Source organism: Panulirus ornatus, chromosome 47, assembly GCF_036320965.1.
Source record: "Panulirus ornatus isolate Po-2019 chromosome 47, ASM3632096v1, whole genome shotgun sequence".
Lineage (NCBI taxonomy): Eukaryota > Metazoa > Arthropoda > Malacostraca > Decapoda > Palinuridae > Panulirus > Panulirus ornatus.
This window is the reverse complement of record NC_092270.1, coordinates 18,190,017-18,205,480: the sequence shown is the minus strand read 5'-3', so window position 1 is coordinate 18,205,480 and position 15,464 is coordinate 18,190,017. Positions and strand designations below refer to the sequence as shown.

Below are 15,464 nucleotides of genomic sequence, written 5' to 3'. Positions count from 1 at the left end.
ACATCCACCCTCCTCTGTACAACCCCCTCTATAGCCTGTGCCTCGCAGCCATATAGTATTGTTGGAACTACGATTCCTTCAAACATACCCATTTTTGCTTTGCAAGAAAAAGTTCTCACCTTCCACACATTCTTCATCACTCCCAGAACCTTCGCCCCCTCCCTCACCCTGTGACTCGCTTCCACTTCCATGGTTCCTTTCACTGCGAAGTCCACTCTGAGATATCTAAAACACTTCACTTCCTCCAATTTTTCTCCATTCAAACTTACATCTCAATTAACTTGTCCCTCAACCCTACTGAACCTAATAACCATGCACTTATTCACATTTACTCTCAACTTTCTCCTTTCACAGGCTTTTCCAAACTCAGTCACTAACCTCTGCAGTTTCTCACTCAAATCAGCCACTAGAGCTGTATCATCAGCAAACAACAACTGATTTATTTCCCCAGGCCCTTTCATCCCCAGCAGACTGCATACATGTCCCTCTCTCCAAAACTTTTGCATTCACCTCCCTAACCATCCCATCCATATACAAATTAAACAACCATGGGGACATCACACACCCCTACCACAAGCCGACATTCACTGGAAACCAGTCATTCTCTTCTCTTCCTACTCATACACATGCCTTACATCCTTGGTAAAAACTTTTCACGGCTTTTAGCAACTTACCTCCCACACTATATACTCTCAAGCCCTTCCACAAAGCATCTCTATCAATCCTATCATATGCCTTTCCAGATCAATAAATGCTACAAACAAATCCATCTGTTTTTCTAAGTATTTCTATCACACATTCTTCATAGCAAACACCTGATCCACACATCCTTTACCACTTCTGAAACCACACTCTACTTCCCTAATCTGTACTTACCTTCACCTTCTCAATCATTACCCTCCCATATAAGGAATACTCAACAAACTTATGCCTCTGTAGCTTGAACACCCACCTTTATCCCCTTTGCCTTTTTACAATGGCACTATGCATGAATTTTGTCAATCCTCAGGCACTTCACCATGAGCAATACATACTTTGAATATCCTTACCAACCCATCACCAACACAGTCACCCCCTTTCTATGGCAATATCATCCAAACCTGCCCCGTTCCCGAATTTCATATTCCGCAAAGCTTTCATTACCTCTTCTCTCTTAACCAAACCATTTTCCCTGACCCTCTCCACCCCAACCAAAACACCCTATATCTGCCACTTTGTCATCAAAAACATTTCAACAAACCTTTAAGATAGTCACTCCATCTCCTCACTTCATCACTGCCTGTTATTACTTCCCACTTGCCTCCTTCACCGATGTTCCCCTTTGTTCTCTTGTCTTACGCACTTTATTTACTTCCTTCCAAAAATCTTTTTATTCTACCTAAAGCTTAATGATACTCTCTCATCCCAACTCTCATTTGCCCTCTTTTTCACCTTTTGCACCATTCTCTTGACCTCCTGCCCCTTTCTTTCATACATCTTCCAGTCATTTGCACTCCTTCCTTGCTAACATCGTCCAAACGCCTCTCTTTTGTCTTTCACTAACAACTTTACTTCTTCATCCCACTACTCACTACCCTTTCTAATCTAATCACCTCCCACCTTCCTCATGCCACATTCATCTTTTGCACATTCCATCACTGCTTCCCTGGATACAACCCATTTCTCCCCCACTTCTCTCATGTCATTTGTTCTCACTTTTTGCCATTCTACATTCACTCTCTCCTGGTACTTCATTTATGTTTTGATACCTGTTTCGCATTTCCACCTAAGTATGGTAGTGTCAAGAGCAAACAACTGATCCTCAAAAAAATTATCCTTGCCAAGTTCCTTCTCCTTTTCTACAGTTTTTAGAGAGTTGTGATGCTGGAAAGAAGAGCTTCAGTTCACCCCACTCCCAGCCCTCTTAGTTCCCCTTTTATGACAAGCAGGAGATACATAGATAGTTTTCTTTCAATCCAATCAGAAGAGATGATGATTTTATATTTCTATCTCACTTGCAGACAAAGCTGTATGAGCATTAGAGAGCATTGGCCGTTTTGAAATTAAACCTTCCCTGAACCCTCTCCCCTTTTGATAGAGTGTGTCTACCAGACTTTCACCCTCTTTGACCTCTTTGATATTTATGAGACTAGCCGGTGCTCGTTCATAGAGATCCAGTAAGGGGCTTTGGTTGACAACTTCTTGTTGGATGTTCCTGCACTGACTTGACCCTTAAGGTGCACGTTTGTGTAATTACCTATATGTACTGTACAGGGAGGGAGTTTTACACTCGTTGAGGATTGTATTGGGAGGATCTTTTTTTCAGGGTGTAGGTGTTGAGTGTTTGTGGTTGGTAGGCAGCCAGTGATTGTTCTTAGTACACTATTTTGCACGGGTTGTTCTGGATGTGTGTGTGTGTGTGTGTATGGGTGTTTGCAGCTTTGTTATATTTTCTGTTGAGAGGCTGGACGACTAGGCAGGTGAGTAGTATAAAATGGAGCAAATGGATTGTACAGAATACTAAGGGATTCTTTTTCTTGTTCAAATCTCGAGCCAATTAGAGTTTTGAGGGTATTTAGTTTGTATATTGTATATTGCCTTTGTGTTGATGTTATTGGTATGGAGAGCGAATGTCGTGTGTGTCTCCTGTATGATGCCTAGTAAGGTAGGTTTTTTTTTAGGTGACGAGGGTGTAAGCTGGATTCATGTCTGTATGGAGTGAAAGGAGTGATTGAAGACTTCTTTGGAGATGTAGACACTCTATTCTGGATGAGCCATTGTTCTTGTTGTGTATTGTCGTGCTGCATGTTTGTTGCTGTTACTGTTTTGTTTGGGTGTTGCACACTCTAATCAAAGAACTTAACATTTCAAAGTAGCTAGCATTTCCCTGCTACTGAAAGTAGCCTTGGGTAGGAGGAGTCTTTAGAAAGAGGTCCTGGATAACACCACTATTCTGTCAAATAAATTGGTCTCAGGGTAATTATGAATGATTACCCCTGGAAGATGAAAGGTGTGCATAGGACAGAGTGAATGGGAATTAATTTGTCTGCAGAGGATGATGTTTTGTCAGTGTAGTGAACCAGAGCATATGAAGCAGCAATGGGAACCACAGAGTGGTCTGTAGAGCTTGGTTGTGGTTATGGGGCTGTTCCAGTGTATTATGCATTACATATGTCAGCTAGAGAATGGATGCGAGAGAATGAGACCCCGTTTTTTTCCACTACCTTACTAATATGAGGAAACAGCGAACAAGTATGACAAAATAGAAAATGCACACACATGTATTTATCTATTTATCTATTCATTTATGTCCCTGAGACCTGTTTCTATTAAATTCATGGTTATACCCAGAAATTCATTGTAAAGGCTTATACAGTCTAAGGCAGCACTGCTACCAGTAGCAGGGAATCATAGACTCCTTTGGAATGAGAATTTCTTTGACTACATTGTACTGCCAGTGATACAGCCCCCCAAAGGTGACTTTTCATGTGCAGTGTATCCTCATATGGGCAGAGCCCAGTAATGCATATTTTGATAATCACACTTCATCAGGAGTTCTAATGGTTTATCGAAACTATACAGTATGCTACATGTTTCACAAAAGAGCTCTGCCTTATAAGGTTCAATTTCACTAGTCACATAATTTCATCATCCAACATATATACACACTTACTGCCCTGATGTCATGGTTTCACTACATTATGAGTACAATGGTATTTCATTGCCTATAGAGCAAGTATTGTCTATTTAAGTTTCATAGGGGCATTTCCACACGAGAAATTGTTTTTCAAATTTCAAAATCAACATTTTTCGTATATTAGTCATGAAAACTAGATGTACTGTGATGTAACTGAACAAAATATGTCTTGCAGATGCCTCATGAATCGACTGTAGCCCACGAGCAGCGTTTCCAGGTTGGGGATGGTCCAGTTTCAACTCGTTCAAGAGCTTCTAGCATCCATTTTGACAATGCAGACAACTCTCAATCGAAGAGGCCAAAAATTAGGGTAGGTAGCCCATCAGTGATGTTAAAGATGAAGTCTTGTGTTTTTTTATGTGCATTGTTCTGAAATGGATTATTGCAAACAAATTGTATGATTTAGAATTCTAAAATCTAATTTCACTCTTTCCATTAATCTTTCAATTTAAGCATCTATTTAATTTTGCCTTTTGTTAGATTTAGGGCAGTTTTTTCATGTAGAATTGACCACAAACATACAGAGCAACCAGCCAACTCACCTGTACCCTCAGTTGTTGAGAATGTAGAAGTAGTGCTTGGAACATTTGCTAAAGACTTATTCTGCATTTATGTTTAGCTGTCAAATGTATGAATGACCTTGAACATAAAGCATGTAATAATTATATGAAAGTGAATTAATTTTACCATACAGTGTTTGGAAGAGAGCAATAGAAGACGGAGAGATAACCACTAGGAAATAGAAAATAGAAAACGAGAGATAACAGTAAAAGGAAAGCTTTTACATGGGATTACTTATGATAAGATTTTACCAAAAGGCAGTGGAGATGATAAGAGGAAAATATCAATTTTTAAGATGTGATAGATCACTACATATGATACAATGGGAAATTGGTTAGAGGAAAGAACAACTGGAGGCTTAGATGGCAGTTCTTTTGTTGAGCCATAGTGCTTCATCAATGAGTGTAGTCAGCCCTTCTGCTATATAATATTTCTGTGTGTTTTAGCAAGTCTATCTAGGAAGAAAAAGGCTTTGTTTTGATTAGAAATTTATCCACTGTAGCTCTCTGCTTATGGCTGAATTATGATGTTTGTTTTCTCCCTGGTTCATGTTGTATCCTCTTTCATACTTCTGCGTATTTTTTTCCATCAGATTGATGTATTGTAATGTTTGCACATGTTATTTCTCAACTTCATACTTACTTGCTCCTCTTACATAGTACCAAATCTTGCAGTTACCCATTTCTCATCTCATTACATTTATGCTCTGATTACTTTTGAACCATGCTAGAGGTCTTGGGTCCATTAATCTTTTTTGCTGTGGCCAGGGAAGAACAGCCCATTCCCACAATGCAGCTGAGGAGAAGGAAAAATGAAAATCAGTAAAGGTTTCTTTTATTTTATTGTGACAGAATAGAATACTTCTCCCTTATTACAGATTTGTAGAACTTATTGTAGGCACTGTAAAGCATTGCAGGGTGAACTATCAGTTACTTGGTGCTGCCCAATATATGAGTATGCTGTTATGTTTTCTAGTTTTTGTGGTAACACATTTCATCATTTGTGTGAGCCTATGTTAGCTCTTATGAATATCTGTTTTCCGTAAAATTAATGAATTTGTAATGGGAGACTATATAAACTCTCCTGGAGTTTACTACCCTGTTGCAGAAGCACTACATGATACTCTTCTCTTGCATCTTAAGGGTAACTAAGCCCTTAATCTCTTTATTTCATATGGGTGAGGGTTATGGCCTCTGGCAACCCTCTGCATCCATACCAATAGAATTGGCATGGTTATGTAAAGTTTACCAAGTTTAAGATATTAAGAGTGGACAGAAGCTGGGACCCAGGTGCATAGTGGTGTAGATATTATATAATCCTCCAAAGAATTTTGGCAATCCAGGGCAGATATATAGTGATATTGAAGGAATTACCAGGATGGTATGTGAAGCAAGAAAACATCCACGTCTCACAGGTGAGGTGAGGGACAAAGGTTCTGGGGCAGTGACATAAGTGTGGAAGGAGAGGTTGCTCTGGGAAGGCAAGAATTAGTTTTTGTGAGGGTATAGTAGCCCTTACATAGTTGTATGGGTATGAGGCATGGGCAATAGATGAGAATGTACAAAAGAGGATAGATTTGTTGGGAATATAATTTTTGAGGTGTGAGTAGGGTTGACTGAGTAAGCATTGACAAGGTAAGAGATAAGTGTGATAAGAAGAGTAAGGTTGAGAGAGGCAAAGAGAGTATGCTGAAATAGTATGAGTACATGGAGAGTTGAGTGGGGAGAGGTTGACAAAGAGGATATTTGTGTCAGAAGTGAAGGGAATAAGAAAGGGGAGACTGAATTAGAGATGGTAGAATGGAATGAAAAAGATTTCATGTGCTCAAGGCTTGAGCATGCAGGATGTGTGTGTGTGTGTGTGTGTGTGTGTTTGTGTGAAAGGCACGCATGGGATAGAGTGAATTGGAGCAGTTTGGAATAATGAGTCGGCATGCTGTCAGTGGACTGAACTTGGGCATCTGATGCAACATGGGGGAAACCACTGAAAGATCTATGGAGCCTAGTTGTGGATAGGGGGGCTGTCGTTTTAGTGCATTATACGTGGCATCTAGAGAATGGATGTGAGCAAAGAAGGCCTTGTCTTCAACTGTACCTGGTGCTACCCCAGTAGTGCAGGGTATGGTGAACATGTATGAAAAAAAGTTTTGGAAGGAGTGTGGAAAGAGAGGCCATCACGCATGGATGAGTCTTGGGTGATGAATGCAAAGGAAAGGAAGAGGATAGATATGTCAGAGGTGATTTGCTTGAAGATGATATTTGGTTGAGAAGGCTGACTAAGTTGTTCTGAAATGGTTGAGGTACACTGAGAAGATGATTGAAAATCTCTCTGTCTCTCTATCTGTATCTCTGGTGCCTGTTTTCTATAGGAACTCCCCTAGGGGTTGGCCATGACAAAAGTCTCCATAACTGGTGAACTCCATTGCTGCTCCTTAGCCTTTAGTGCCTCACCCTTAACAAGCCAATGGCAGAGGTCAACTCTAGCAGTGTTTTCAGAGGCTTCCATCTAATGTTCCTACCACCTGCTTCTACCTAATGTGTCTTCCCAATGTTCCTGCATATGTTGCAACCTACTACTTCTACCGAACACTTAGAGGCAGAGGGCAACACTAATGCAGTGTTTTCAGAAGCTCCTATCTAATGCTTCTACCTAATGTGTCTTCTCATTGTTCTTGCATATGTTGCAACCTATTACTTCTCCCTAATACTCTCAGCTAATGTTCCTTCCAGCTACTTTTACCTATCGTTTTTATGTCATGCCTGTCTAATGTTCCTATGTCCTACTTATGTCTGTTGCTTCTGCCATTGTGCCAAAAGGCAGAGCTAGTGCATAGTGCTCACCGCAGGAAAATCTAGGTATGAGGAATGAGTTGAACGAGTTAAGTGTTGTCAAGTGTTATGTGTGACTAGGAGAGGTTGTATATGTGTGGACAGAATGTCAACAGTCCATATGTGGGTGAGGCAGAAAGGAAAGACAGCAACCTTGGTCAAAGGAGTGCAACTAGACAACCACTGAAGTGCTGGCTCACTAAACAGCTGTCACTAACCCCCCAGTGCCCAGGGGGGTAGTACCAATATTTTACCTCCCTAGTTTGTGAGTGCCTACCAGCTGCTACCTATTTGAAAGATTATTGGATAAGAGAATGTATTTGCAGTGCCTACCATTAGGCTGGGCTTGTGCTAAGTGTTCACAGAATATCTTGCTTGATTAACAACACTGTTTTTCTCAGCTGCCTCACAAATTTATTAATTGTTAATCTTGGCTACTGGAACTGAGAAGGAGGTGGAAGTATGGATTGAAGTAGGCCTTGGCATGCTGGGGCATGAATTTTTGGGAGGGTGGGAAGTGCGGGTTGTATGGTATGATTGTACTAAAGTGGCGTATACATATTATGATTTGACAGGGCTGAACCAAGGCACATGAAGCAGTAATCAAGGTGGTCACCATGGAATAGTCTTTGGGCTTTGGCTGTGGATGGCTTTACGCAGTTGTGTGGAAAATAGAATTAGGTATTAAACAATGAACTTATGTGAAAGTGCTTTTGTTTCAAAACTAGAAAATGACATATTGATAGGGTTCATGACATTTATTGTTCATCTAATATCCTTTAGACTTATGGCCAGAAACAACTGGGAAATGTCAAAAGAACAATGAAACTGGTCAGGGAATTTGTAGATTTTCAGAAAAGTTGGGAAAACTAGATGAAGCCACGTGATCCTTTCTTTTGCATTATTGGGATGTGTGTTAAGTGTTGATTATTCTGCTGTTGTTGAATTATTGATTTTAAGCTGTGGTTATAGTCTTAAATGGAGGTCATTGATTTAGATAGACAATAGTCCTTTGATACTTATTTATCATTTATTTTGCTTTGTCGCTGTCTCCTGCACCTGCGAGGTAGCGCAAGGAAACAGACGAATGAAATGGCCCAACCCACCCCCACACACATGCACACACACACATGTCCATACACGCAAACATACACACCCACACATCCCAACGCACACACATATATACACACACAGACACACACATATACACACATGCACACAGTTCACACTGTCTGCCCCTACTCACCCTCATCGCCACCCCGCCACACACGGAATAACATCCCCCTCCCCCCTCATGTGCGCGAGGCACTTGTTTGTTTCAATTTAGTTTACTTGTTAGGAAAAGTGACTTCGGTCATGGATATATCAAGGACTTTTGTATCATCTCCTCTTTAGGAACCCACATACACCTGTTGGCGTTAACAATTTAGCAAATGTGTTAAGCATGAAAGCAGACAAGGATCTCAGTAAAGTTTTGTGGGGCCTGGATGTGGAAAGGGAGCTGTGGTTTAGGTGCATTATACATGACAGATAGAGACTGAGTATGAATGAATGTGGCCTTTGTTGTCTTTTTCTAGCGCTACCTTGCGCGCATGAGGGGGAGTGGGTTGTCATTTCATGTGTGGCGGGGTGGTGATGGGAATGAATGAAGGCAGCAAGTATGAATTATATACATGTGTCTATATGTATATGTCTGTGTATGTATATAAATGTATAGGTATGTATATGTGCGTGTGTGGACATGTATGTATGTATATGCATGTGTATGTGGGTGGTTTAGGCCATTCTTTCATCTGTTTCCTTGCGCTACCTTGCTAAAGTGGGAGACAGCGACAAAGTATAATAAATAGATCAAGTAATTCATATTCTAGAAAGATACGTAGAAGCCTCTGCAAGCATTGCACCAGAGTTGCCCTCTGTCTGTGGCCTGTTAAGGGCAAAGCAATAAGGCTAAGAGTGGCAATGTAGTTCTCTAGTTATGGAGACTTTTGCCATAGCCACACCCGTGAGGGAGTTCCATGTGGGAACAAGCGTTAGAGATATAGATGGATTGAGAGATATCACTTACAAATTGAAATTTGTTAATGTAAACAAAAACTCACAAAACTTTGTTTATATTTAGGTTCTGGAAAGAGCAGAGTCCCTTGTGCCACACCCTCGAGCTGAGACCCCAAAACGAGTGACACATTACCATGATGAAGATGACTCAGAAGAGGAAAGTGACAAGTCTTCATGAACTGCCTGAGAATGATGTCATAATTTCCACTCTACTTTTCATCCATAAATGGAAAGTTTGGAAGTCACTCAATTAACAGTATTCACAAGGGAAGTTTTGGATTGTAAGAGGAGAATTTTTATCAACAGTATTTGAGAATTTTTTCTTTAGTATTGTATGAATACTGAAGGAACATTTACACTGAGCACAGAAGAATATAATTTTTTCCATTCGAATTCCCTTGAAAGAAAGCACATTGTTTATCTCCTGGTAACTACATAATTGGAGTTTTCATTATGTAGTATGTTTTAATGAAGAATATTTGATAATCATATGATAGCCAAGTAACTAGTTTAACATTTTAAAAGTGCATTAAAAACAATTCAAGCTGAGTTTATATTTCAACCAGTGTTTGTGACATTCAAATCCATCAAAAGTGTATTCATTATTGTTAATATTACTATCCTGGCCATTAGTACAGTATGAGTAAAATGCTAAGTTTTCTTTTCATTTGAGAACAGATCTAATCAACTCATCTTCACAGTAGTCATTGTTGATGATTTGAAATTAACCTGTCCTTTTTAGAGAATTTGGAATGCTTGAGTAGATTGTAGAAATGGCATCTTTAATATGTGTTCAGGAAGGTTTGGTGTGCAAACGACAAACGCACATCTATGGATATTTTTATATTGGCTGTTTTCCCATGGCACTTTATTTCAGTACAAAATAGCAAAGCTTTCAGTAACAATATTTTTATTTTTAGATATTTTTATAATTTGTTGTATATTCTAGATATTTGTATGATCTGATTCATATTCATCCTACATTGATGTAGTAATTCTTTATAAGTTTCAAATTTTATCTTCATGGATAACAAGAAACTGAATGAACATTACAAATGTCAAGTTGATGTCTAAAGAAAACAACCTCTTGGAATATTTTTTTATATGATTAGATATTTTACTTTATCTTTTAAAATCAGTAAAAAAGAATATGAATAACAAAGATGTTTACAGAGTGCACAACATGGAAGTGGGTCAACAAAATTCATGGAAAGAATACCTTTTGATATGAATGCATAAAACATCTATGAAATAGAGTATATTAATAGTGATTTATACGAACAGGTAGGCTGGCCTCTCTATTACAGACACTGAGATTAGAGTAGTTGTCAAGCTGAAGAAACATCAATTTAACATGGGCTAAAAAGTTAGTATTAGAAATTCATCATTAATGATAAAATGTTAAAAGTTGATTCAGTGTCATTTGAAAAAGTATTATGTGTGACAGTTGCCCTCTTGCATTTTAGAGCAAATGCCTTTATCAAAAATTTCAGAATATCATATAACTTGGCGTAAAAGGGCAGCACTTGTCTTATTGCTGAACCTTATGACATTACAGTGTTGTTAAATATCTGAAGAAATGAAGATGCTTCGAACTTTAGTTGCGGTGATGCACTTGGATGTTTGGTGGAGAAGGATAAGGAAATATAAATATGTATATCCAGTTTTTGTGATGCATATATTTTTTGATTTGACAGCTTAAAAGGGGAGTTAGGAAATTATCTGGAGAAAAGAAAGAAAATATATAAAAAGCAATGTATAACCATTCAAAGAAATTTTTCATATAGAAAGCTCTTGCCTTCTCTCCTTAGAGTTCTTCTTTGAATGTCAAGAATTAATTCTGGATAACATGTGAGAATGTTAAACAGTGACTAATTTAATAAAAATCATGCATAAATTTAATGAAATGCAAAGAGGAATACCAAAATTGAAAAGGAATGATAAAGTCGGGGAGTAAGGTGTGAGAAAAAATAAGTATTTATTGATTTCTGGTGACTTGGAATTACAGGGAGGTTTTGCATGAAAGAAACATCATAATGAGTTATTTTCATCAGTGTTGATATTGTTATGATCATCATCATGAATTTTGATAGTAGAAAATTTTATTGGGTTTACAAGTTCAAAAAAACTTTCAATTGGTTGCAGTGTGTAAAGTATGTTACACCCCTGTGCTTACTGAGATCATGTTTGATGAACCATCAGTGAGGGAAAATATTGATATGTTCTAATTCCACAACATTACAATGAAAAGTTTGAAAATAAGTAAATGAATAACATTTCAGTTAAAATACATGGATTGCATACTGACATAGATGTGATAAACACTAGAAATTATTTATTATTCTATTTATGCATCCCAAGGAACTGTTTTATAGAGCTCCTTCAACCTTCAGACTGTGCTCCATGTAGGAGCAGGATAAGATGGGCATCTTTCGGGCAGGAAGGTCCTCAATGAGGCTGTACTCTTTCCATCCACTGACAATAATACAGCCTCCTTGAAGGCAATTTTTCGCTTGCTGTGTTTTACCACTTGCAGGTGAAGCCTTGGAATACTACAAGGAAATATGTATAAAGTATGCATTTATCAACATCTTGTATGGGCTTACATGGAACAGATGGATACATTTTATTTTAATTCCTGGATGACAGTTGAAGTGTTGATATGGTTAATTTGTCTAATATACTTTGTAACCATTTTAAACTGAAAAATATGAACAATGATTTGGAAAAGGTTTAAGAGCATTGCTCTACACCTTGGAATTTTATGAACAGAGAGCAAGTTTTTCTTGTAATCTAGCTGAGGAATTTATACCTTGGGCATCCAAATTACAGCTATATCGACCTATGAGAGATATGTAGCAAAAATAACTGCAAGAAAGAAGCCATTTATCAGTGTAGTATTTAGAATAAGGTTTTAATATGATAGAATTCCAGGTTGCCTGTGAAAATATTTCACATTGATATGATGGAAAATTAATCAGTTTAATCACAACTTGCTCTGATAATCCAGATTATTAGGAATAAAAAAGTCACCATTCAACTTCCAGTGTACAGGTTCAGTATTTTTACAGTCCTTATGAATCAGTAGTGGCAGGATGTATAGCATAATCCCAATGCTTCTTGTTGTGGCGATGCTGTTACATTTTACATTTATAAGGGCTAGTAGTACTAAATAGTTTTGCCTGTTGTGAATGATAATACTTTTGGTAAAAGCTTTTTCATAATTAGTTTTAGTATTGATTATGTTCTGTTATGTGGATTTTTTTAACAACTTTGTAAAGAAATAGGCTGTGCATGATATACTTCAGTTATACCGTAGGAAATTTAACTATCTTTGTGTAGTATGATGTTTGAAGATTGAAAATTTCTTTGTAATATAGCAGATCAGTTTACAAGAATTTTAGTGGTATTCTAATTAATTTATTGAATATATGGTGTATTATCCTGTAAGGATTTTGTATATATTTATAGAGCTGTTATTTTAAATGATGCTTTAGTGGGGCATGCTTGATTATTTTTCGTCTCATGTTCATAATGGTGTATATAGAAAGTGCTTAACTTTAAAGCTTCTCTTTTGAACTATTAGATGTGTGAATGCATTCCAGTATTTTTCCATTTTTTTTTACTTTCTTCATATTTGAATGTCCATTAGGAATAATATGTCTCTTAATGCACTCTCACTTGTGTTTAGGCTGCAGCATGGATGATCATTGACATGGCCAGTATAACTCATTATGATAACATTTGGTTATATCATGTGTTCACATGATCACAGTGCTCTTATTATTATCTGAGGGCCAGGATTCAATCCCCTGCCTATGGCATGTTTGTGCTGTTACCATTGTGTATACAAAACCAATCACAATCAGTCTGAATTTTATACATAGTGGCTCCTCACTTGATGTTGATGAGTTAAAGATGCTGTTGGAATGGACTTATAGAATATGTAGATATTAGGCAGTATATAATGCTGTATAGCCACATTCTTGTATATCTTAATTTGGTTATTTTTACTTTGTTCATGGGTGATTTCTTTCTTCAGGTCTTATTTGTAAATTTTTTCTGTTTTAGACTGCCTTGGTAACTACCAAGCAACCAAAAGCACCAGCAATGAGAAATTACCATTTCAAACCTCCTTCAGTATGACCAATGCCATCTTTAGCTAGTTGACATTCTTTTCCTTACATTTTCTGGTTGGTGTTAAGTTCTTTAGCTCCAGTGCCAGTGGGGCTACGTGCTTTAATAGGAAAGACATTTTTGTTAACTGTATCAAGTTCTATGATGATCACAGAAAGTATAGAAAGATTTGCATTAGTGATTCTAAAGTGTGGCTGTTTGCTGAGAGTAAATGTCTGTTTGATATATCCTTAGCAGTTATGACAAGAATCCTGATTCTTCTCCTCAGCAGTTATGACAAGACCGTACTTCTTCTCTTTATATTGACTGCCCTTAAACCTTAGAAGTTTGGCAGATTTGGAAGGGTACCTGTGATCAGTTGAGTTTAAGAAACATCATTAGAGGATAACTCGCTAAGCCTCGCAGTCCACCGAAATTTGTCATTTAAACTGTATCATTCTGAGAGTAATATATCATCATGGATTTCATAAGAACAATTGGTTCACCATTATGGTTATGATCTTCAGGCATCTTAAAAACTCAGCGTTTTATGTCTATTTGAGTCATTTAATCATATGCCACAATGGAGATATATGTTAGACAGCTCTCGTAACATGACCCTTTTTTATTATTTATCTATTTATCTGTATATCAGATGCTTTTTCCCCTTTGGAAATCTGTCAGGGAGGTGGCCACAGCAAAAGTCTCCATCGCTGGTGAAAAGTATTCGGAACAGTATTCACCCAATTCCAATTTCTTCATTATAGACCCATTGCAGAAAATTGACCCTTTATAATTATTTGATTGGGAAGGAACAGTGGAGAGGAAATATGGTAATTAGAATGGTGTGCACAGCTGTTTTCTGCTGTTTGTGGTTAATGAATAGCATAACTAAAAGCATACACATTGGACCATCATCAGTAAGCTGGCATGTTTGTTCTCGTCTTCAATATTATACTGGTTTGGTTGATATTGTAGTTGTTATATTTCATTGTCTGTAGAAAGCTAAGGCCTCATCCTGTGAGTGTAAGGAACTGTTTGATGCTTTAAATTAAGAACAGAGCATACTGATGTATATACTGATACTGCAAGTATGCAGTCTGTTGTGGATGAGAGAGCTTGGGAAGTGAGTCATTTGTTGTTCGCTGATGATACAGCGCTGGTGGCTGATTCAGGTGAGAAACTATAGAAGCTGGTGACTGAGTTTGGTAAAGACTGATACTGCATGCAGTCTGTTGTGGATGAGAGAGCTTGGGAAGTGAGTCAGTTGTTTACTTATGATACAGCGCTGGTGGCTGATTCGGGTGAGAAACTGCAGAAGCTGGTGACTGAGTTTGGTAAAGTGTGTGAAAGAAGAAAGCTGAGAGTAATTGCAAATAAGAGCAAGGTTATTAGTTACAGTAGGGTTGAGGGACAAGTCAACTGGGAGGTAAGTTTGAATGGAGAAAAACTGGAGGAAATGAAGTGTTTTAGATATCTGGGGTGGATTTGGCAGCGGATGGAACCATGGAAGCAGAAGTGAATCATAGGATGGAGGAGGGGGTGAAAGTTCTGGGAGTGTTGAAAAATGTGTGGAAGTTGAGAATGTAATCTTGGAAAGCAAAAATGGGTATGTTTGAAGGAATAGTGGTTCCAACAATGTAATATGGTTGCGAGGCATGGGCTATAGATAGAGTTGTGCGGAGGAGGGTGGATGTGCTGGAAATGCGATGTTTGAGGACAGTATGTGGTGTGAGGTGGTTTGATCAAGTAAGTAATGATAGGGTAAGAGAGATGTGTGGTAATGAAAATAGTGTGGGTGAGAGAGCAGAAGAGGGTGTTTTGAAATGGTTTGGGCACACGGAGAGAATTAGTGAGGAAAGATTGACAAAGAGGATATATGTGTCGGAGGTGGAGGGAACGAGGAGAAGTGGGAGACCAAATTGGAGATGGAAAGATGGAGTGAAAAAGATTTTGAGTGATCGGGGCCTGAACATGCAGGAGGGTGAAAGGCGTGCAAGGAATAGAGTGAATTGGAACGATGTGGTATACCGGGGCTGACATGCTGTCAATGGATTGAACCAGGGCATGTGAAGCGTCTGGGGTAAACTATGTAAAGTTTTGTGGGGCCTGGATGTGGAAAGGGAGCTGTGGTTTTGGTGCATTATACATGACAGCTAGAGACTGAGTGTGAACGAATGTGGCCATTGTTGTCTTTTCCTAGCGCTACCTCGCACACATGTGGG

At 38.3% G+C, this 15,464-nt stretch overlaps 1 protein-coding gene across 5 annotated transcripts in view; it reads left to right on the top strand.

Annotated features, from left to right (window-relative positions):
* The window catches only part of Nt5b (5' nucleotidase B), a 292,848-nt gene extending 281,798 nt beyond the window's left edge, over positions 1-11,050 (top strand). For all 5 annotated transcript variants that reach the window (XR_011716199.1, XM_071689864.1, XM_071689863.1 and 2 more), the window contains 2 exons: positions 3,852-3,986; positions 9,188-11,050. Coding sequence is in view for 4 of the 5 variants with exons in the window: in XM_071689864.1 (XP_071545965.1) it covers positions 3,852-3,986; positions 9,188-9,301 (249 nt within the window). In the remaining variant the exon portion in view is untranslated. The remainder of the gene's footprint in view (positions 1-3,851; positions 3,987-9,187) is intronic.
* Positions 11,051-15,464: the final 4,414 nt, after the last annotated feature.